At 37.9% G+C, this 20,405-nt stretch overlaps 1 protein-coding gene and 1 long non-coding RNA gene across 2 annotated transcripts in view; both read right to left on the bottom strand.

Moving 5' to 3' along the window:
* dnajc16 (DnaJ (Hsp40) homolog, subfamily C, member 16) overlaps positions 1-20,405 on the bottom strand; it is a 68,505-nt gene that overhangs the window by 32,734 nt on the left and 15,366 nt on the right. Inside the window, exon 2 of the mRNA XM_079588036.1 lies at positions 10,221-10,343. Within this exon, the coding sequence (XP_079444162.1) occupies positions 10,221-10,343 (123 nt within the window). The remainder of the gene's footprint in view (positions 1-10,220; positions 10,344-20,405) is intronic.
* LOC306986079 lies at positions 12,350-13,781 on the bottom strand. Its single transcript, XR_013794903.1, has 3 exons — positions 13,675-13,781; positions 13,489-13,581; positions 12,350-12,436 (listed from the first exon to the last, which is right to left on the bottom strand). It is a non-coding gene; the product is annotated as an uncharacterized lncRNA (long non-coding RNA).

The raw sequence follows: 20,405 nt of genomic DNA, 5'->3' as shown, positions 1-20,405 counted from the left end.
TAGAGCTTGCATCAGTGTGAGTCTTTCTGCTCCCCTCCAAACACACACAGAAAAGGGGGGGGCTGTCTGTGTGTGTGCCCTCCCTCCCTCCCCCCCCCCCCCCACACACACACACACAGAGAATGGCAGGGGGAACTCTGTCAGAGAGAGACAAAACCACATTCAAACCAAAATATCTGACTTCCTGTTGGTCGGAGCTAATGACTGTAAATTAGAAAGTTGTCCGGATCGATAAGCACAATATACAGACCGAGTTTTGTGACTGTAGGTAAAAATAACCCACCCACTTTAGTCAAAAGTATCTTGAAAGTAACACACTTCCTGCTGCCAGTTGGTGGCGCTATAACTTTGACTCACAATAGTCACATCAATGTGATCGCCCTCTTACAAAAAACACACTGCTGAAGTTTCATCAAGATCAATAAATGTATGAAGACGTTATAACACATTGTGTTTTTCTTTTCTCGCCATAACTTCGTTTCCTCGCCACGGCCAAACCGTTCGAGATATCAAAAATCCGTCCGCAATTTAGCGTCCTCAATGTCTTGACTTCATGCTGACCGAGTTTGGTGGCGATAGGATAATTTTTCTTGGAGGAGTATATCAAATTCCAGGGGCATGCATTTTCATACAGCCCATAATAGCCGACTTCCTGTTGGACTGGCGTAAAACTTAGAGCACGAAAGTTGTTCGGCCCGATTAAATCTATATGTGTACCGAGTTTCATATTATTACATGCAAACGTGTTTGATATATGGACCAAGTTTTTCGGACCACGTTCAAGGGGGCGCTGTTGAGCTCCCCTGCCACGCCCGGGTACCAGCTTCAGCCCAGCCCTGATGGCCGCAGGTTCTGACCTGTGTGCAAAGTTTCAAGAGTTTTCGAGCACGTTAAGGGCCCCAAAAGTGCCCGAGAAGTCCCACACAGCAGAGAAAGGGTTAAAATAAAGCCCCCCTCCTCTCTCACACACACAGACACTGAGAGAGACTGGCAAAATTCCCATCAAATCACATTCAAACCAAAATATCTGACTTCCTGTTGGTCGGAGCTAATGACTGTAAGTTAGAAAGTTGTCCGGCTCGGGGAGATAAATATAAATACCGATTTTTGTTACTGTAGGTAAAACTAATACCCCATTTTTGACTAAAGGTGGCGCTACTGAGCCCCTTACCACGCCCGTTTCTGAAACTTCACACATGCCTAGTACCTAATAAATCTGATATGCATGTTGATTTTCATGCAATTTGAAGCATGTTAAGAGCCTCAAATGCACCCAAAAAGAATATAAAAGTTTAAAGCGTTGCCATGGCAACAGTATTTAAGATATCAATAATTCTTTCACAGGTCTACATCTGCCGTGTGTTTACATTATACACATAAAGTTTGAAGCAAATCGGGTAAAAATAAGAGGGTGAATTCAAAGCATTTCGAAAGTGACACACTTCCTGCTGCCAGTTGGTGGCGCTATAACTTTGACTCACAATAGTCACATCCATGTGATGGGCCTCTTACAACGAACACACTGCTGAAGTTTCATCAAGATCAATTAATGTATGAGGATGTTATAACACACTTCCTGTTTCCAATATTCGCCATAAATTCGTTTCCTCGCCACGGCCAAACCGTTCGAGATATCAAAAATCCCCTCGCAATTTATCATCCTCCATGTCTTGACTTCATGCACACCGAGTTTCGTGGTGATTGGTTGAATCGTCTAGGAGGAGTATTTTAAATTCCATTGCATGTGTTTTTTAAACTGCGCCAAATAGCCGACTTCCTGTTGGGCTGGGGTAAAAAGTCAGAGCACGAAGGATATATGAACCGATGAGATCTATAAGTGTACCGAGTTTCATATTATTACACGCAAGCGTGTTTGATTTATGGACCAAGTTTTCGGACCGCGTTCCAGGGGGCGCTGTCGAGCCCCCCTGCCACGCCCGGGTACCAGCTTCAATCCGGCTCTAATGGCCGCGGGTTCTGACATTTGTGCAAAGTTTCAAGAGTTTTTGAGCACGTTAAGGCCCCCAAAAGTGCCCAAAAGGTAGTAATATAATAAATATAGCTGCAAGCAGCGATTACGGGCCCAATCCGGTGGCACCGCCACCCCTGTGCACAGAGGTGGCGGTGCCACCGGCTTGGGCCCTCCATCGCTGCTTGCAGCTATATTTATTTATATATATATATATATATATATATATATATATATATATATATATATATATAAACCGCCACCCCGGTGCCTTTAGGGTTCCTGTGCATGACGGGCAATAACGTAACTCCGCTTTGACTGTCGAGAAGAAGTCTGCTTTAGAGCTTGCATCAGTGTGGGTTCTGCAAAAGTGCACATCGAGGGCACATATCAACCACAAAGTATGCGTGAGCACCCTTCTGAAACCTAAAATGAAAAATTAGCACACACACACACACAGAATGGCAGGGGGAACTCTGTCAGAGAGAGACAAAACCACATTCAAACCAAAATATCTGACTTCCTGTTGGTCGGAGCTAATGACTGTTAATGAGAAAGTTGTCCGGCTCGATGTGCACAAAATACATACCGAGTTTTGTGACTGTAGGTAAAAATAACCCCCCCACTTTAGTCAAAAGCATCTTGAAAGTAACACACTTCCTGCTGCCAGTTGGTGGCGCTATAACTTTGACTCACATTAGTTACATCCATGTGATCGGCCTCTTACAAAAAACACACTACTGAAGTTTCATCAAGATCAGTTAATGTATGAAGACGTTATAACACATCGTGTTTCTCTTTTCTCGCCATAAATTTGTTTCCTCGCCACGGCCAAACCGTTCGAGATATCAAAAATCCGTCCCCAATTTAGCATCCTCAATGTCTTGACTTCATGCTGACCGAGTTTGGTGGCGATCGAAATAATTTTCTAGGAGGAGTATATAAAATTCCAGGGGGATTCGTTTTTAAACAACCCATAATAGCCGACTTCCTGTTGGACTGGCGTAAAACTTAGAGCACGAAAGTTGTTCGGCCCGATTAAATCTATATGTGTACCGAGTTTCATATTATTACATGCAAACGTGTTTGATATATGGACCAAGTTTTCGGACCACGTTCAAGGGGGCGCTGTTGAGCTCCCCTGCCACGCCCGGGTACCAGCTTCAGGCCGGCCCTGATGGCCGCAGGTTCTGACCTGTGTGCAAAGTTTCAAAAGTTTTCGAGCACGTTAAGGGCCCCAAAAGTGCCCGAGAAGTCCCACACAGCAGAGAAAGGGTTAAAATAAAGCCCCCCTCCTCTCTCACACACACAGACACAGAGAGACTGGCAAAATTCCCATCAAATCACATTCAAACCAAAATATCTGACTTCCTGTTGGTCGGAGCTAATGACTGTAAATTAGAAAGTTGTCCGGCTCGGGGAGATAAATATAGATACCGATTTTTGTTACTGTAAGTAAAACTAATACCCCATTTTTGACTAAAGGTGGCGCTACTGAGCCCCTTACCACGCCCCGTTTCTGAAACTTTGCACAAGTGTACTAGGCAATAAATGTAAAGTGTCTGTCGAGTTTCATGCAATTTCAAGTAAGCAAAGAGTCTCAAAAACTTTAAAAAAGAATATTAAAGTTTGATGCGTTGCCATGGCAACAGTATTTAAGATATCAATAATCCTTTCACAGGTCTACATCTGCCGTGTGTTTACATTATACAGATGAAGTTTGAAGCAAATCGGTAAAAACAAGAGGGTGATTTCAAAGCATTTTGAAAGTGACACACTTCCTGCTGCCAGTTGGTGGCGCTATAACTTTGACTCACAATAGTCACATCCATGTGATCGGCCTCTTACAACAAACACACTGCTGAAGTTTCATCAAGATCAGTTAATGTATGAGGATGTTATAACACACTTCCTGTTTCCAAAATTCGCCATAAATTTGTTTCCTCGCCACGGCCAAACCGTTCGAGATATCAAAAATCCCCTCGCAATTTAGCATCCTCCATGTCTTGACTTCATGCACAACGAGTTTCGTGGTCATCGGATGAATTCTCTGGGAGAAGTGTTTCAAATGCCAGAACATGCGTTTCCATACAGCCCATAATAGCCGACTTCCTGTTGGACTGGCGTAAAACTTAGAGCACGAAAGTTGTTCGGCCCGATGAGATCTATACGTGTACCGAGTTTCATATTATTACATGCAAGCGTGTTTGATATATGGACATGTTTTTGAATCCCATTCCAGGGGGCGCTGCCGAGCCCCCCTGCCACGCCCGGGTCCCAGCTTCAGCGTGGCCCTATTGGCCGCGGGTTCTGACATTTGTGCAAAGTTTCAAGAGTTTTTGAGCACGTTAAGGCCCCCAAAAGTGCCCAAAAGGTAGTAAAATAATAATAATAATAATAAAGAAGAAGAAGAAGAAGAATAATCCTTAGAAAAACAATAGGGCCTTCGCCTTTTCAAGGCTTGGGCCCTAATAATGAAGAATAATCCGGAGGAAAACAATAGGGCCTTCGCCTTTTCAAGGCTTGGGCCCTAATAATAATAGTTAAGAAGAATAATCCTTTGGAAAACAATAGGGCCTTCGCCTTTTCAAGGCTTGGGCCCTAATAATAAAGAAGAAGAAGAAGAAGAATCCTTAGAAAAACAATAGGGCCTTCGCCTTTTCAAGGCTTGGGCCCTAATTAACAGAATTATTGCATGCTTTAATCTCATCTGTGTTAAAGTTCAAGCTTTCAAATGTAATATAGAGTTTGTCAAGATTAGTTTAGATTTAGTATAGGATATAAATGTTTTCAATGTGACTTTGGGCCTACCGGTGGGCCGGCGACACAAAGGGTTAAGCATTTGGAAGCAGCATGGACGATATAGCATTTAGCTTAGCCTAGATCTGATTTTTTGCCTGTAAATCATATCATCCTGTTTTTCTAAACTTTCTTTGCTTTTCATAAACAATTCATCGACCTGCCTTTTTATTTATAAAATCACGCGTTTTTCGATCGTTTACAAACTTAGATTTTTATTTCTGTTGTTTGCTCATTCTCTTTGTGTTGCTGGTTTGTTTACAAGCCAATGCAAATGGCAAAAAACATGCGGCTGATTTTATAACTTTTAGGCTTTATTTTTTTGGTTCTTCGTCGAGTTATTCATTATTTGGAAGATGTTATTCCAATCTTAGGTTTCGTTTCTTGTTGCTTAGGCAAACAAGGAGATCTTTCAAATCTATACAAGTGTTTTCATTCTTCATCTGATGCGCTGCCGCTGCTACTCTAATCACGTCCTCACGCGTGTTTCTAGACAAAGAGCCTTCCGACCCGTAACAATGCAAACATTTTCTCAACACTTCTAAAAAGGTAGAAAAAGTTGACTTACCACAGCGGCGGAAGAAAGAGAAGATGTTCAAACCTCTGTGTTGATTTTAGATTCCATTTTGCTGGAAAGATATTTTTCGCGGCTCGTGTTGTGCTTTGCGATCAAGTCTCCGGGCCTCGCCACTGTAAGAGTTTGTTTCTGTATTTGGTTGTGTTGTGAACTTTTCCAGCGCGTTTCTGTATTTGGTTGTGTTGTGAGTATTTGGAGCACACGTGTGTTGTGAAACTGATGAAGATGTTTTCTTAATTTGCGAGTGTTTTTTTTCTATTTGCATGTGTTTTTTTCTATTTGCATGTGTTTTTTTCTATTTGCATGTGTTTTCTTCAGTTGCAGCTCGTTGTGCTCTCTTGGCCACCGTAGATTTCTCTCGAAAAACCAGAGTAGCAAACACAAAAAATACACATGGACATAACACGTTTTCTGTCACTTTTATCACATGACAAATTATATCTTATAATAACTTCTAAAATTTTATAAAAATAGTGAAATGATTTGATAATAACATAAAAAAACAAAACAAATATTGTTGTAATTCAGTCAGAAAGGGAATTATTATGAAGAAACAATGAAGGGTCATTTAATTTCTATCCCTCTCCCTTTATTTCATCAATGCTATTTTTTATTGGATTTTTTATTAGGGAGAACCGGGGCGAAAGTAACGCGGGACGAAAGTAACAAAGCTATTTTCTCAAAGCCCTGACTATTTTAGCATTTCAAGCACGTTCAGTACGCAACCCTTGACGGAGCTGCCGAATATCACGTGATTTCGTCATCGTTTCCCGCGGTTAGGTCCGGAAAGCTGTTTTCGAGTATAAGTAAATACTGAAGCGGTACTTTTTTTCTAATTACAAGTTGTGTTTTTCGTTTCATGTGTCACACAGTAATGATCAATGGTTATTTAGTGCTGTAACACATCCTGAAGTTTGCCTTGTCAGAGTTTTGTCAGTATAAAAATAAATTGGGTTTAAATGTCAGGAGTTCCTGTTGGTCGTCCCTCTACAGTGAAAACAAGTGTTTCTTTTGTCCCTCTGCTAATGTGGTGACTTTCTGTGTGTTGCAGCATTCATTAAAACACGTTTATGTCATATTATACCAACAGAATATGGCAGATGTTTATGAGAGGGCGTTCAAAGCTTAAAGGTAGGGTAGGTAGAATTTATATAAAAAACTTTTTACCAAATTTGTTTAAACTTTCTATATATATATCAATGCATAATAAAAAATGTAAGTACTCTGATAAAAAGAGTATAACAATCGAGTGACTCTAGACCGTTTAATCTGCATTAAACACAGCTCATTATTTCCATTCGGGACGAAACAAAGGATTGGCTTAGGCGACTGTCACTCTCCGTCGCCATGACTACCGCGGCTATTACTGGCTCTGCCCACGTGCGTGCAGTCGCGCACCCGTTTTTAGTTGGGAGTGAATGGAATTAATGAGCTGTGTTTAATGCAGATTAAACGGTCTAGAGTCACTCGATTTTTATACTCTTTTTATCAGAGTACTTACATTTTAATTATGTATTGGTATATAAAGACAGTTTAAACAAATTTGAATAAAAGTTTTTTTTAGAAAATTCTGACCTACCCTACATTTAAGTCACATTTAAATCAGCTGATTTCTCTGTCACCATTTTTTTTTCACTCAATCTGTTTCCATTTACCCTATAGTCACATTTTGGTTTTAGCCATACCTTATAGCTTTTCCACCTCAACCGATGATTGCAGGGTTTCCATCCAGATGTGTTTATGCACATTTTAAATGTATGCATAAAATCAGCTGGATGGAAACATGACTATTGTTATTTTGAGAATGTATATTATGCTAATTTAATTTTCATATTTTTCATGTTGAAAAAACATTTTATGAAATGGATTGACATTGCCAATACAAAAATATTCTAAACAATTCAAGTTTGTACTGTTGGGTTACTTTTGAAACATTTAACTGTTAATTTACATTTTCATTTTTTTTATTTTTGCAAAGATAAAGACCAAAATATGTTAACAAGGTCATACTCAAGTATATTTAGGCTAATATACTATTATGTTAAACAAGAGTAACACAAAAAATCTACCTTGTATATTGGTGTGTTACTTTTGACCCAACTGATGCTATAGTATCCAGCTGCAGACCCGCAGCACCACCAGTTTCAGAACCCCAGCGCCAGAACCGGAAGTAGGGGCGGAGCTTACGTTCTAACACCAGCGCCAGAACCGGAAGTGAGGTGCGGAGCTTACGTTCTAAACCGAGTAGCGCGTTTTGGAGCGTAATTTGCTTAGACACGAAACGGTATACTTTTATTACACACGAAACGTCATACTTAATACGTATGTTATAATGATACATTAAGGTACAGAAACATTGGGCTTCACCATATTTTTAATATCGTGGTCCGTTGTATGCATTTATATTTACTATGGTTCTTTTTTTATAATAATTTTTACAATGTATTTACCTACATATTGTAAATACAGTTGTTATGATAACACATTTATTTCTATTTGTATATAGGACAGTTAAGCTGTCATTTGTAACTATACAAGAATATAGAAACTATTTAGCTATTTTAGTAAAATGTTCTTATTAAAGTGGTACTACTTACAAGCAGGAGTATGTTGTTTGTGCACCACAAATTGACACTTACCAATCAGGTATTTCAAATAATTGTAAACTAGCATGAGAGAAAATGCCACAAACTATTGTAAAGTGACACATACCATTGTTAAAGTAATTATGAAAACTGTCACCAATCATTCAGAAGTGTGCTGGACCTTAACACTGCTTTTCACAATGCAGAGTAGTGTACATCTGTAGATCCTATATTATAATGTGGATACAGCAAGTCAAATATTTGAACAAAACATTCGGGAATCTCCAGAAGGAATATATATTAAATTAATTTGTAGTTATTGTAGACTAATCCTCAATGTTTAGTCAATGGTAGCTTATCAAATGTATACACCTTTTTCAGTAAGCAGAGACAGAAAAGAGACTCAACAAATATGTAAGTTAAAGTAATGAATATTTAGAATAAAAAAGGAAAAATTACATAAAAGCAGATCATCATTCATTCAGCGCTGTGTTGTGGTTGCGCTGTGTCGTGGTTGCGCTGTGTCACGTGACAAGCAGTGACGCGTCACCTTGGAAACCATAAAGTGACAGATTCGAAATAACGGTCGCCTTGAAAAACTCACGCTGGGGAGTCAATTAGAATATTTTAAACTTACGTGTGAAAGGGTTAACATTCTTCAAATTAGTGAAAATTCTGTCATCGTTTACATGCTTGTCTCATTGTAAATATCTCACTCTCACTTCCGGTTCTGGCGCTGGGGTTCTGGCGCTGGGGTTCTGAAACTGGTGGTGCTGCGGGTCTGCAGCTGGATATATCTCAACTGATGGGGTCGAAAGTAACATGAGCAGTCTTACGCCCGTTTCACACATACTCCGTATGCAGTGCGTGTGCGGTACTGGAGCAGCACGCGCTATAGTGCTTTCACATATGCTGCGTTTGCAGAGCGCTACTGATACGTAGTTTCTGTGTCACAAAATAAAAAATGGGTAGGCTAAGTAATTTTGATTTTAAAACCAGACTTTAACTTTGACATTGTTACAGACATTACAACAGTATGAAATTAATTTTAATCATTGTGATTCTTTGTTTTAGTTCGAGTTGTTGACAGAAGAAAAGCTATCACGCTATATCTGTTGCTAAGATATAATACACAAATATTTTAAATTAGAATACAAATGTATAAATACTGATTATAAATGCATATTTTAAGACTGAACAAAAAAATTAGAACCGGGAGAGGGCTAGCCCCCAGAAGACAAGGGACCTTTTTGGAAATTAACATTTGATATAATAATTATTGTTAGCACATGCCACTAGGCCTACATTAAAACGAGTATCCTCTGCTATAAATAAGGCTGGCTGTAGCACCAAAAAATTAAACATTTTGATTTAGCCTACAATTACATAGTCAAAATTAATTATAACTAGCCTACATAGCCTAACTATAACAAACTTACAATTACACCCTGTTTAACTTCTTTATATTCAAAAATAAAACTATATAATATGATTTAGGCCTACTTATGAATTCATATAGGCTACAACTACATATTCAGATGTTCATTTACATTTAATAAATTCGCATGACATGAAGGTTGAATGTGACGATAAACAAAATAAATAAAAAGGGCAACACAGTAGGCCTACATATTCATGTTTAAATTTAGTAAATGTAGAACACAATTAACTGTAATTATGAGTAGCTATGATCAAATTATTACAGTTTCTTGTCAATCTATGTTTATTTCAATGTGAACAATACGCTGCAGTGCGGTGCAGCACAGCAGAAAATAGACTCTGTGCGTAAACGATCGCTGCACTTATACGCACCGCAACTGGAACGGATTGCCGGACCGCATCCGTGTGCAGTGTGAAAGCTCTAACCTGTTAACATGGGTACGGAAAAAAATACGCACCGCAAACGCACTGCAAACGGAGTAGCCTATGTGTGAAACGGGCGTTAAGTTCAAAGTGAAATTATACTGAAGTCGTTAATTTTAACAAAATACCTCTTGGTGCTGATAGACCAAACTTGTGAGTGACTGACCACACCAAAAAATATATCTCTGTCTAAACCATCATCTTTTAAAAATTTGTTTGTCTGAAAAATGGTACTTTCGCCCCTGCTCTCCCCTAAATGTCAAAATAGAACTTTACCTCAAAAACAAAGTATAGGCCTACAACAACGTAACGTTTTTGTGGTTTTAGAGAATAAGTTATCCGACACATTCAACAAAGGAAACATTAAACGCAGTTTGAACCATATATCGTCAAAAAATACGATATCTTATTTTGCAGTTTTACTCACCTTTAGGGTCAAAAGGCAGCAAACCGTCCCGTTCAAAAAATTTGTTAACGACATAAGATGCAGCAGCCGCGAACACATCCAGAAAACCTGAAGATAATGTAATATTAGACACCAGCAATAAAACTAACAAGAGGCGTGCTTTCATTGTGAAAGCGAATCATCCAGATCTCTTTCAGTCTAGGTTTACAGTTTCTCTTTTAGAAAGTAACTGAGTATGGGGAGGCTGCAGACCTGGAGCCGGTAGATATAGGACCCAAACAGTTTTACGCCCCTGTTGTTCCTGATGCGTCCAGTAGGGGGAGGCTGTACAGCGACACGAATTGAGGTATGTTTTAATCTTTTTTTAAATTGATTTATTTATTTATTTTGTATTGCAAATGAAAGAATACAGACATTAACAGCGAGAAGAGGGGAAAAAACAACAACAAAAAACAAGGGGGGTATACGGACATCAAAAGAGATTGAATAAGGCTACACAAAACAATACAATATTACATTTTGTCAATACAAAATTAAAGGTTCTTTACAACAGACTCAAGGATATTATTTGTTTTAGAAACCTTTGAGTTTAAAGGTTTTGCCATAGGATGGTTCTGTCTTTATGCAGATGAAACTTGCCCAGAATTTACCAAAAAGTTCAGGACGATCTGGCTTAAATTTATCTTACCATGTATGTAGGACACTGTTTTGTAGCTGTATGACGACCAATAGAGAATAGTACAGCAGATATTAAATCGAGGATCCATATGATTACACGGTACTATATGTCTAATGGTCTAAATATGGTTAATATCGAAATGTAACTTTATATAAATTCACAAAAACATATTTCACTTAGTCTCCAAAAAACCTACTGTGGGTCATATCATTACTTGTCATAACACGTAGTTGATCCAACTATGTGTATTTTTCATTTTTCAATTCACAAAAACAAAAGTCTTCTGTAGGCTGAGTGAAGAGAGTGAACACCGACTGAATATCTGCATCTATTTTTCTATTTTAATCCGTGCAGATCTACACTGTAGTGTTTATACACTGTAAATTCGAATAAGTTCAGTTTACTTAAAAAAAAGTTTGGAAACCGATTGCCTTATTTTTGCAAAGCAAACTTAAAGGAAAAACTGAAGTTAAGTTAATTATCAGCTAAAAGTAAAGAAAGCAAACTCTTCCCAAGTAAACTAAGTAGTAAATATCAATTTAGTTTAATATCAATTCTAGTTAACATACTCTATAATATTTACTAATCTTACTTACGATTTAATAGTAAGATTACTTGAGTAATTCCATTTAACTAACAGTGTTATAATGCGTTCTGCAAACATCTTAAATACTATTATTCTCAACATGGTTTTAATCTGCCTTTTTAAGTTATGGAGACTCAAAAAAATATGTGCAATCAGTTTCCACATTTTCTTCAAGTAAAGTGAACGTATTTTTAGTAGTTCAACTAGCATGGAATGCACTTAACACAAGTGTGAAATTCTCAACTGTTTATTTTTTCAACAGTAAATTCTCAACTGTTTAATTTCTCAACAGTAAATTTAAGACCATCACAATACAAATATGCTTTAAAACATCAGTTTTCTTTTTAAACACTCTTTACCTCTTGGCTAGCAGCATTCTGATATCATGACATTTTCAAAACATGCACTGTATGCAAACAAAACAGCATAAAATAGGCCTTACAACCCTGAAATACAGACCTTTTCTGAATAGGCTTTTACAAAATTTAAATACAGACATTTTCTTCCTTGACACAGCATGTGGCTTTGGAAAGGTTTAAAAAACACAGTGGCCACTTGAAATTAGTGCAAATGAATATGCCAATATGCTAACTTAAACACGGCAGCAGACATCCAAGGCAGTAAGGAGTCAAGTTTAGCTTACAAGCTGATTTTTAAGGGTTTGGAGTTTGGGTTTGAGATTCTTCCCTACCAAGAATTTCTGTACCAAGACAGAAATACCCGTGGAATGAAATCAAATGTGTTCCTCATTGTCTTTGGGTAGTCTAAATTTAGAGCATATATCAAAGCAAAAAGAAGATGTACAGCATGTGGCAAATTTGGGACATCATCCACAACAATTGTTCCCTCCAGAACAATTGCCCTTAGTGCGTCCACGTTGAGGGTATTTGGACGTTTGGCAGGCATACTTTCAGGTAAAATTGTGAGCAGGCCAACATCTACTTCACTGAAGTCTGCATCTACATCCACATCCTAAGTAGAGAAGGACAAATTAGAATGGTTTCACAAGAGACATATAGTATCTAATGCAAAACTACAAAAACCCAGGATTCATATTTTTCCTAACATGAGCTATACTCTCATGGAATAATAAAAAAAAAGGCAATTTAAAGGGATGGTCTGGAGTAAAATCAACCTAGATTCACCCTTTGCACCATGACATAGAGCCAAACACACCCCAGAAGCCTTTTTCCCCTTGGTTGAACATTATTAAAATGATAGCTTATTTAGTGATATAGATTACTGTAATGCTCTATTAGCTGGTTGTCCTGCATCCTCAATAAACAAGCTACAGTTAGTCCAAAATGCAGCCGCTAGAGTTCTTACTAGATCAAGAAAATATGATCATATAACACCGATCTTATCATCACTACATTGGTTACCTATAAAGTTCCGTATTAATTATAAGGTATTGTTACTGACTTATAAAGCCCTAAACGGCTTAGCTCCAGTCTATTTAACGGATCTTCTATCGCCCTGTAATCCATTGCGATCTTTAAGATTGCTAAATTCTAACTAAATTTAAATTCTAAATTCTAGCTAAAGGCTTTTGGTTATACCTAGGATATCTAAGTCCGCAAAAGGAGGGAGAGCATTTTCACATTTAGCTCCAAAACTCTGGAATAGCCTTCCTAATACTGTTCTATTGATTAGCATTACCAAACATGGACGTTTTATTATTATTTTAATTTAATACTGTGAAGCTGCTTTGATACAATCTGTATTGTGAAAAGCGCTATACAAATATTCTTGACTTGACTTGATATCAGCCGTATGGCTTAGAGCCGGCGCTAATGGCTTTATGTATCTCGTAAATTACCCCACTAATAATGCCCAGAACCACACTTCTACAATAGTACTAATAGGTTCTGTACTCATAACGAGGCATTGTAAAGTTTGTAAGTACATCAGGAGTTTATTCAAATGTGTTTGGCTTGATGGTTTGTCATGGTGCAAATTACCTAGGTTATTCTAACTCCGGACCATCCCTTTAAGAAAGCAGAAACATCAATAACATTACTTACAAAGCACGTCCTGAAAAATTCCTCTGGGTCATCCCCCAAGAGGACTGGAAGTCCCTGAAGTACTGCAGTGCAAACAAATGTTACATCAGATGGCTATGAAAAAGTAGAGACAGGTAGACACGTTATCGGCCGAGGGTAACAATCATATGCAGATTATGATTCAAAGATAGCATCATAAAACAATACCTTTGAATTAACTTGTTGCAAAATTTCATCAAGTATTCTTCCCTGGTTTCCTCCTTTTTTCCGGAAAATTTCAAACAAGCGTGTAGAGTGTGTCCAACTAGTAGAACTAAGATCTCAGATTTTCCCCAGATATGCGATTGAATTCTGCTGAGATCTAAGCACAAACATAGAGTGGTTGTTAACATTCAAACACACAATTCATAAAAAGTGTGTTAAAAACAGTTTTTTGAAGAGGAAAAGAAAACAAACCTGGCTTTCCATGAAAAGTGCTGGCCACTTCTTCAAAATCTCACAGACAGGAGGTTCAGAGTGGATGATTTCTTTCCATCTCAAAGCAAATGTGCTGTCCATCTTCTTGCCAATCAGGCTCATGTTTGGGGGCCTCTTTTTCTTTTCTTCTACAAATTCTATTCTTGTGCATTCTTGACTTTCTTCATCTTCCCCATTCGGAAAGTTTGGCAAGAAATTTAATTCAAATCGCCTGGGTTGGACACATGCAAAGCAGTTGGTCAATGAGTTAAATGGAAACATCACATGCATTAGGCCTAGTTATTATTTGAAAACTAAGACTGTTAAAGTTTTCATGGTGACAGTGCATCATCCCTGTCAAATTGAAAAATGAAATGCAATTGGCGCTTTCACGTTTCATTTTCACTACAATCTCGAGGCAAGACTGCCAATATTAAAATGAAAAGGCAAACATGAAAAAGAAAATAGATTTTTTTACAAAGCTTTTTATTAACGCTAACAAAATAAGTGAGTTAATAAAAAGCTTTGTAAAAACTATTTGCAGTTTCTTTTTCACGTTGCCTTTTCATTTTAATATTGTCTGTCTTGCCTGAGATTGTAGAGAAAATAAAATGTGAAATCACCAATTGCATTTTATTTTTAAATTTGACAGAGATGATGCACATTCACTGTGAAAATTAAATAATTTTATTTCATTCTTAATTTTGGCACATATTTTGCATACAGTTTTCTGTAATGAAATGGTTCATCTGGTTTTAGTTTAAATTTTTATTATTTAATTGATTTATTTAATTTTGGCAGAAAATTAATTCCAAAGGTTAAGGCAGGGGTGGGCAATTAATTTTCCCAAGGGCCACATAAAAAAAAAATGTGCGGTTGTAGAGGGCCAGACCAATACACTTGACTCGGTTCTTCCCAATGTATTATTTATTTTTTATAATAAAAAAACAACAAAAAATAAAAAACAGGAAATGAATGAAATGTGGAGTACGCAATTATATCTCTGTTTAATGCACATTCACAAAAGCAGTTTTGAAAATGTGCATTGTTTCAAAACTAGCATCACATTAACTATTCAAAAAAGTAATAAATGCCCCCAGTGTTGGTATTTATGTAAAAAAAATTAGTTGCCTTGATTTTGAAAGCAGCAGTTCATAACTTTTGGCACTCTAGTGGTTAATAAACAGAACTGCATGCATCTTACGGAAGAACATTGCAGCCGGAACTAACTTACTTCTCTCATGTCTATGACGACGAGCCACCAGGCTACTCTGCAGCGTTTAACCCGACTGGCTTAAAATAGTCCGAATATAAACACTGATTATAGGTGCACTATAGTGATTCATGATTCAAGACAAAAACACGGTTTGGGAAATGTATTCATGATGTACCTGCTCAATATATAATTTCTGTAAAATACTCGCTAACAAACTCGATTGAACCTCACAATTTCCCTCTTATTTTGCTGCTTGCATATTGCCATAGTGATCATAATAAGCACGCATAAGGTTCTCGAATTAACCGGCTTGACTGGAGTTCGTCATTTGTCGTTAGGTTTTTATTATTAACGTGCCAATATTAGCGTATCAAGTTAAAAATATGTATTTTTAGATTTTAAATTAATATATTTTAAAATAACTGATCTAAAGATGTAACGTTAGCGGTCTTTTTCATCCATTTGTACTTTGTATTGCGCGCTCTCTAGAGTGAATGCAGCCGTGTCTCCATGTCCCAACAACAATAATCAGACACACCTGGATTAATCAGTTTGGCCAATCCTGGCAGACAGGAAACAAAGGACCCTGCTTAAGTTCAGGAAGTAGTGAAGCTGTGCATAGGGCCTATTCAAAATTGGCGCGTCCAGCTAACATTAGCAGCTACCATAGTAACTTACGTTATGCTGAGCGTCAACGAAATTCATACCATAACAAACACAACATTCAAACCGAGGTGACCCATTTGACACGATTTGTAGAATTGTCACTAAATTTTGATTTAACGTTATGTAACGTTAAACATTCGCGTCTGCATCAAGACCAATCATTAGTTCAAATTACTCGCTAACCCTGCCCATCACTACAACAAATTAACGAATTAATAGTAATTAATTTAATAGGCAACCAGGCAGCTGGATTGAAGATATAAAGCAGCAAATAAGGTGTTTGAAGGGAAATTGCTTCAACAGAGTGGTCAAACCGTGTTTGTGAAAGTTCTTAACATGGGCTAATATATTCAACAAAACAAGAATGCAACAAACAAAGTACAGACATTTGAAAGATTATTAAGACGAGCAAACAAACAAAAATCTGAAAATGAGGTTTAAATTAAAAGAGTTTACCTTGAACTTCACGAAGCTCCTCTCTGCAAAAGCTGCTGCATGTGCTTCTGTGCAGTGGGGGAGGGGAAATTGTGGATCAGTACGCATGCGCAACAGCCCGTCTTCGACATTTTGAGTAATTTTACTTAAATTACGCTAGTCATGGGAGCTATATTTTCGAATATTTCAGCAACAATATAAAATTTGTAGTAAACTCAACATTTTGGCTAAAATCAAGTAAACTTACTAGTATTTTTATAGTAAGGAATAATATTTGATTTTACAGTGTATTTAAATTAACAAAAAAACACAAAAATGTCAAGTCTATGGACGGGTTATTAATGTGTTAGCGTCGATTTAATGTTATTTCGCAGTATCGTACTACGGTGGCTGAGAGAGCTCAATGCGCTGCAACTGAAGAAAACACATGCAAATAGAAAAAAACACATGCAAATAGAAAAAAACACATGCAAATTAAGAAAACATCTTCATCAGTTTTACAACACACGTGTGCTCCAAATACTCACAACACAACCAAATACAGAAACGTGCTGCAAAAGTTCACAACACAAACAAATACAGAAACGCGCTGCAAAAGTTCACAACACAACCAAATACAGAAACGCGCTGCAAAAGTTCACAACACAAACAAATACAGAAAAGCGCTGCAAATAGAACAGAAAACAACGGAAATGTTTCCGGGGAACCCAATAAGTGATGGACCCGGCTGGTACGTGCTTGGCCCTGTCCCAAATGGCGCACTTCAGGTGGACTTTCGGTCTCGTGGACTTAAATTGCGCGTGCTCGCTGAGTCTACGAGTGCGTAGTCCGTCCCATTCATCATTTTAACGCTCTGAAGTGTGCTCAGCAGCGCCCCCTTTGTACCCTTGAAGCGGTCTTCCGCGAAGCCCGCATACACTCTAAAAAATGCTGGGTTGTTTCAACCCAATTTTGGGTAAAATATGGACAAACCCAAACGTTGGGTTAAAAATGTAATGTAAAAATTTAACCCAACGGCTGGGTTTGTCCATATTTTACCCAAAGTTGGGTTGAAACAACCCAGCATTTTTTAGAGTGTAGATGCAGGCTTCACGCACTATAACTACCCAGGAATCCTTGCGAAAGGCCAATCAGACAATGGGAGGAGCTTTCGCTCACGGACAATTGTTAACACAAAAACCAGTGGTTGATGTCTCAAACATAAATATAAATATATATTTATATTTAATATAAACATAAATAGCTTGCTGAATAATAGGCTACGATTGCATTATGATTCATTAAATAAATAGAACAAAATGTCAGGGCTTTACTGACTCATATGTAAATGTAGAAATACAATATTTAAACAACAACCGGACCGTCTTCCTATTTCCGGCTTGGCGATCGAGTCTGTCCCAAAAATACCTCTCAATGCGCCCTCGTGGACTCGCGCCAAGGGCCCTATAGGTCTGCACTACATGACGTCACCAAAGTGTGGACTTGACACGTTTATGACATACAACTTTGTATACAATATACAAAATGTATTTACAATATGTTCTATGTTATAAGAATACTAATCGGATAAGAACAATGAGCTGACGACTAAAATAAATAAATAAATAAATAAATAAAAGATAGAGAAAAAGAACATGAGGGAAAGATATTAATCTATACATCAGTTACATTGTAGCCTACACATTTTGTCATGTTACGTTAAAATAAGTTTCATAAGAAATGTTAGAATGCAGGGTCCAAATATGAGATACTCACACACAGATAACGCATATTTTAAAAACTGTGTTGTATAAAATCTATATTTATTTGCAACAGTTATGTTAACAGCAAAAAATAACTATATTTCTGGTAAGAACAGCTATTCAGCTGACGGACACCGCGTTGCGTTGTCATGGGAACACCCCAGGTGAAAATAATGAGGAAATTACGTTGTCTTTCGTTGCCCCCTTCATCAAGTCCGTTCCCAAGCGGCTACATAACGGCACACAAGTGCCCTGCTCCCTCCAAAAAATCCCCACTTCAAGAGCTCTGCCGTCTGCCCTTCTAAGGGCGTAGGGCATAGGGATGCTCACGAACAATAAGCACGTACCAGCCGGGTCCGTCACTTATTGGGTTCCCCGGAAACATTTCCGTTGTGTTCTGTTCTATTTGCAGTGCTTTTCGGTATTTGTTTGTGTTGTGAACTTTTGCTCGCGTTTCTGTATTTGGTTGTGTTGTGAGTATTTGGAGCACACGTGTGTTGTGAAACTGATGAAGATGTTCTTTTCTATTTGCACGTGTTCTTTTCTATTTGCATGTGTTCTTTTCTATTTGTGTTCTTTTCTATTTGCATGTGTTCTTTTCTATTTGTGTTCTTTTCTATTTCCATGTGTTCTTTTCTATTTGCATGTGTTCTTTTCTATTTGTGTTCTTTTCTATTTGCATGTGTTCTTTTCTATTTGTGTTCTTTTCTATTTCCATGTGTTCTTTTCTATTTGCATGTGTTTTTTCAGTTGCAGCGCGTTGAGCTCTCTCGGCCATCGTAGTGAACTGACGGATTAAAAGACCTATATTGCACGCCTTCAAACATTTATTTCATTTGAAACTTTTCATAGCCTTACATACACGCTGCAATGGCATACGCCTTACAAATCTAATTTACAGACTACGAGGAAGAAAACGCTCTATTCTTGTTTTTCCAGTTTTCAGTATGTTAACATCGACTCGCTGTAACAATGACCACTACAGAAATTCTCTACGTACTTAACTGAGTGATGATAATGATAGGCCATATGTAATTTTATGACCTCTTACGTTTAATTATTTAGCAGACTCTTTTATCCAAAGCGACTTACAAATGAGAAGAGCAATAAAAGCATTCAAACCAACAGCAGGGCAGCAATACAAGTGCTGTGACTCCCAGACCTTCAGGCTGAAGGTCACGTTAGTCAAGCTCGCATCAGCTGACTCTCAGCTGATCCACATCTACCTAGGAATACAACGCCTATCATCGTATAAGCTCATTCAGTATTATCAGCAGCATTCGCGTTTCTCAGGAGCGAATTACCCTCCCCAGCTCCTCCTCTCGCCAGTCAGGATTTGGCATTCTGATTCCCCTTGAATCAGAATAAATTCTCGAATTATGTTGTACTTTAAAATCTTGAATTAAATATATTTGCATACATTCATGTTGGTTCTGTTCTGTTTACCCCAAGGGGGGTTATTGCTGCTCTTATCTATGCTAGGCTGCATGGATGCGCAGGGAGTTCTCGGAAGCAACCATACCGCCAATCCAAACTGTATGCTAATTGTCAATCATATTTGACGATAGTGGTCCTGACAGAATTGCATTTTCTGTATATTCAGGCAAAACTAAAGAAATTGATTCTTGATGAAGTATATTCGTTTTCTCGCTCCATGTTCATATTTGACGAAATGGACAAGATGCATCCTCAGCTGATTGACACCTTAAAACCTTTTACTGGACTACAATGACCGTGTATATGGAGTGTCATTTCACAATGCAATCTTCATCTTTCTCAGGTAAAAAAATCATTGTTGGATTCAAGCTGAGAGCTAATTAAATACCTCTATTCTCCCAATTTTGAACCAACAAAAGGAAGATATTTTGAAAAATGTCAGTAACCAAACAGTTACTGGTCCCATTGACTTCCATAGTATTTTTTTTCTTACTATGGAAGTCAATGGAACCATTTAACTGTCTGGTTACTGATATTCTTCAAAATATCTTCCCTTGTGTTCAGCAGAAGAAAGAAATTCATACAGGTTTGAAACAACGTGAGGGTGAGTATATGATGACAGAATTTTCATTATCCCTTTAAGTCTAAGAGCAACTTATGCGAGTAATGCCACATACTGCTGATATTTACGCTACCCCATGACGCACTGCGCTACTTCTGACGTCATAAGTTGCATAAGTTGTGCTTTGGTAATTTTAGTAGTTAGTATTTTTGCACAAGTAGACTGCGTATGGGCATTTGAAAGTAAACCGCTCACAGTGCACGCAAACAGCTCCCTCAAGAACTGAGCGTGCGCGATCTTCGCCCAGACAATGAACACACAAGTCATGTGTTAGAGATCTCGGACATGGTTCGGCACACTGCTTGAAACGCTTCTAAGAGTGATTTGACAGTTGCTTCAGATACCAGTCATGTTTAGGCGTTCC

This window comes from Phoxinus phoxinus, assembly GCF_949152265.1.
Source record: "Phoxinus phoxinus genome assembly, chromosome: 18".
NCBI classification, from domain to species: Eukaryota; Metazoa; Chordata; class Actinopteri; order Cypriniformes; family Leuciscidae; genus Phoxinus; species Phoxinus phoxinus.
The sequence above is the reverse complement of the archived record's forward strand: the minus strand, read 5'-3'. Positions and strand labels throughout refer to the sequence as shown.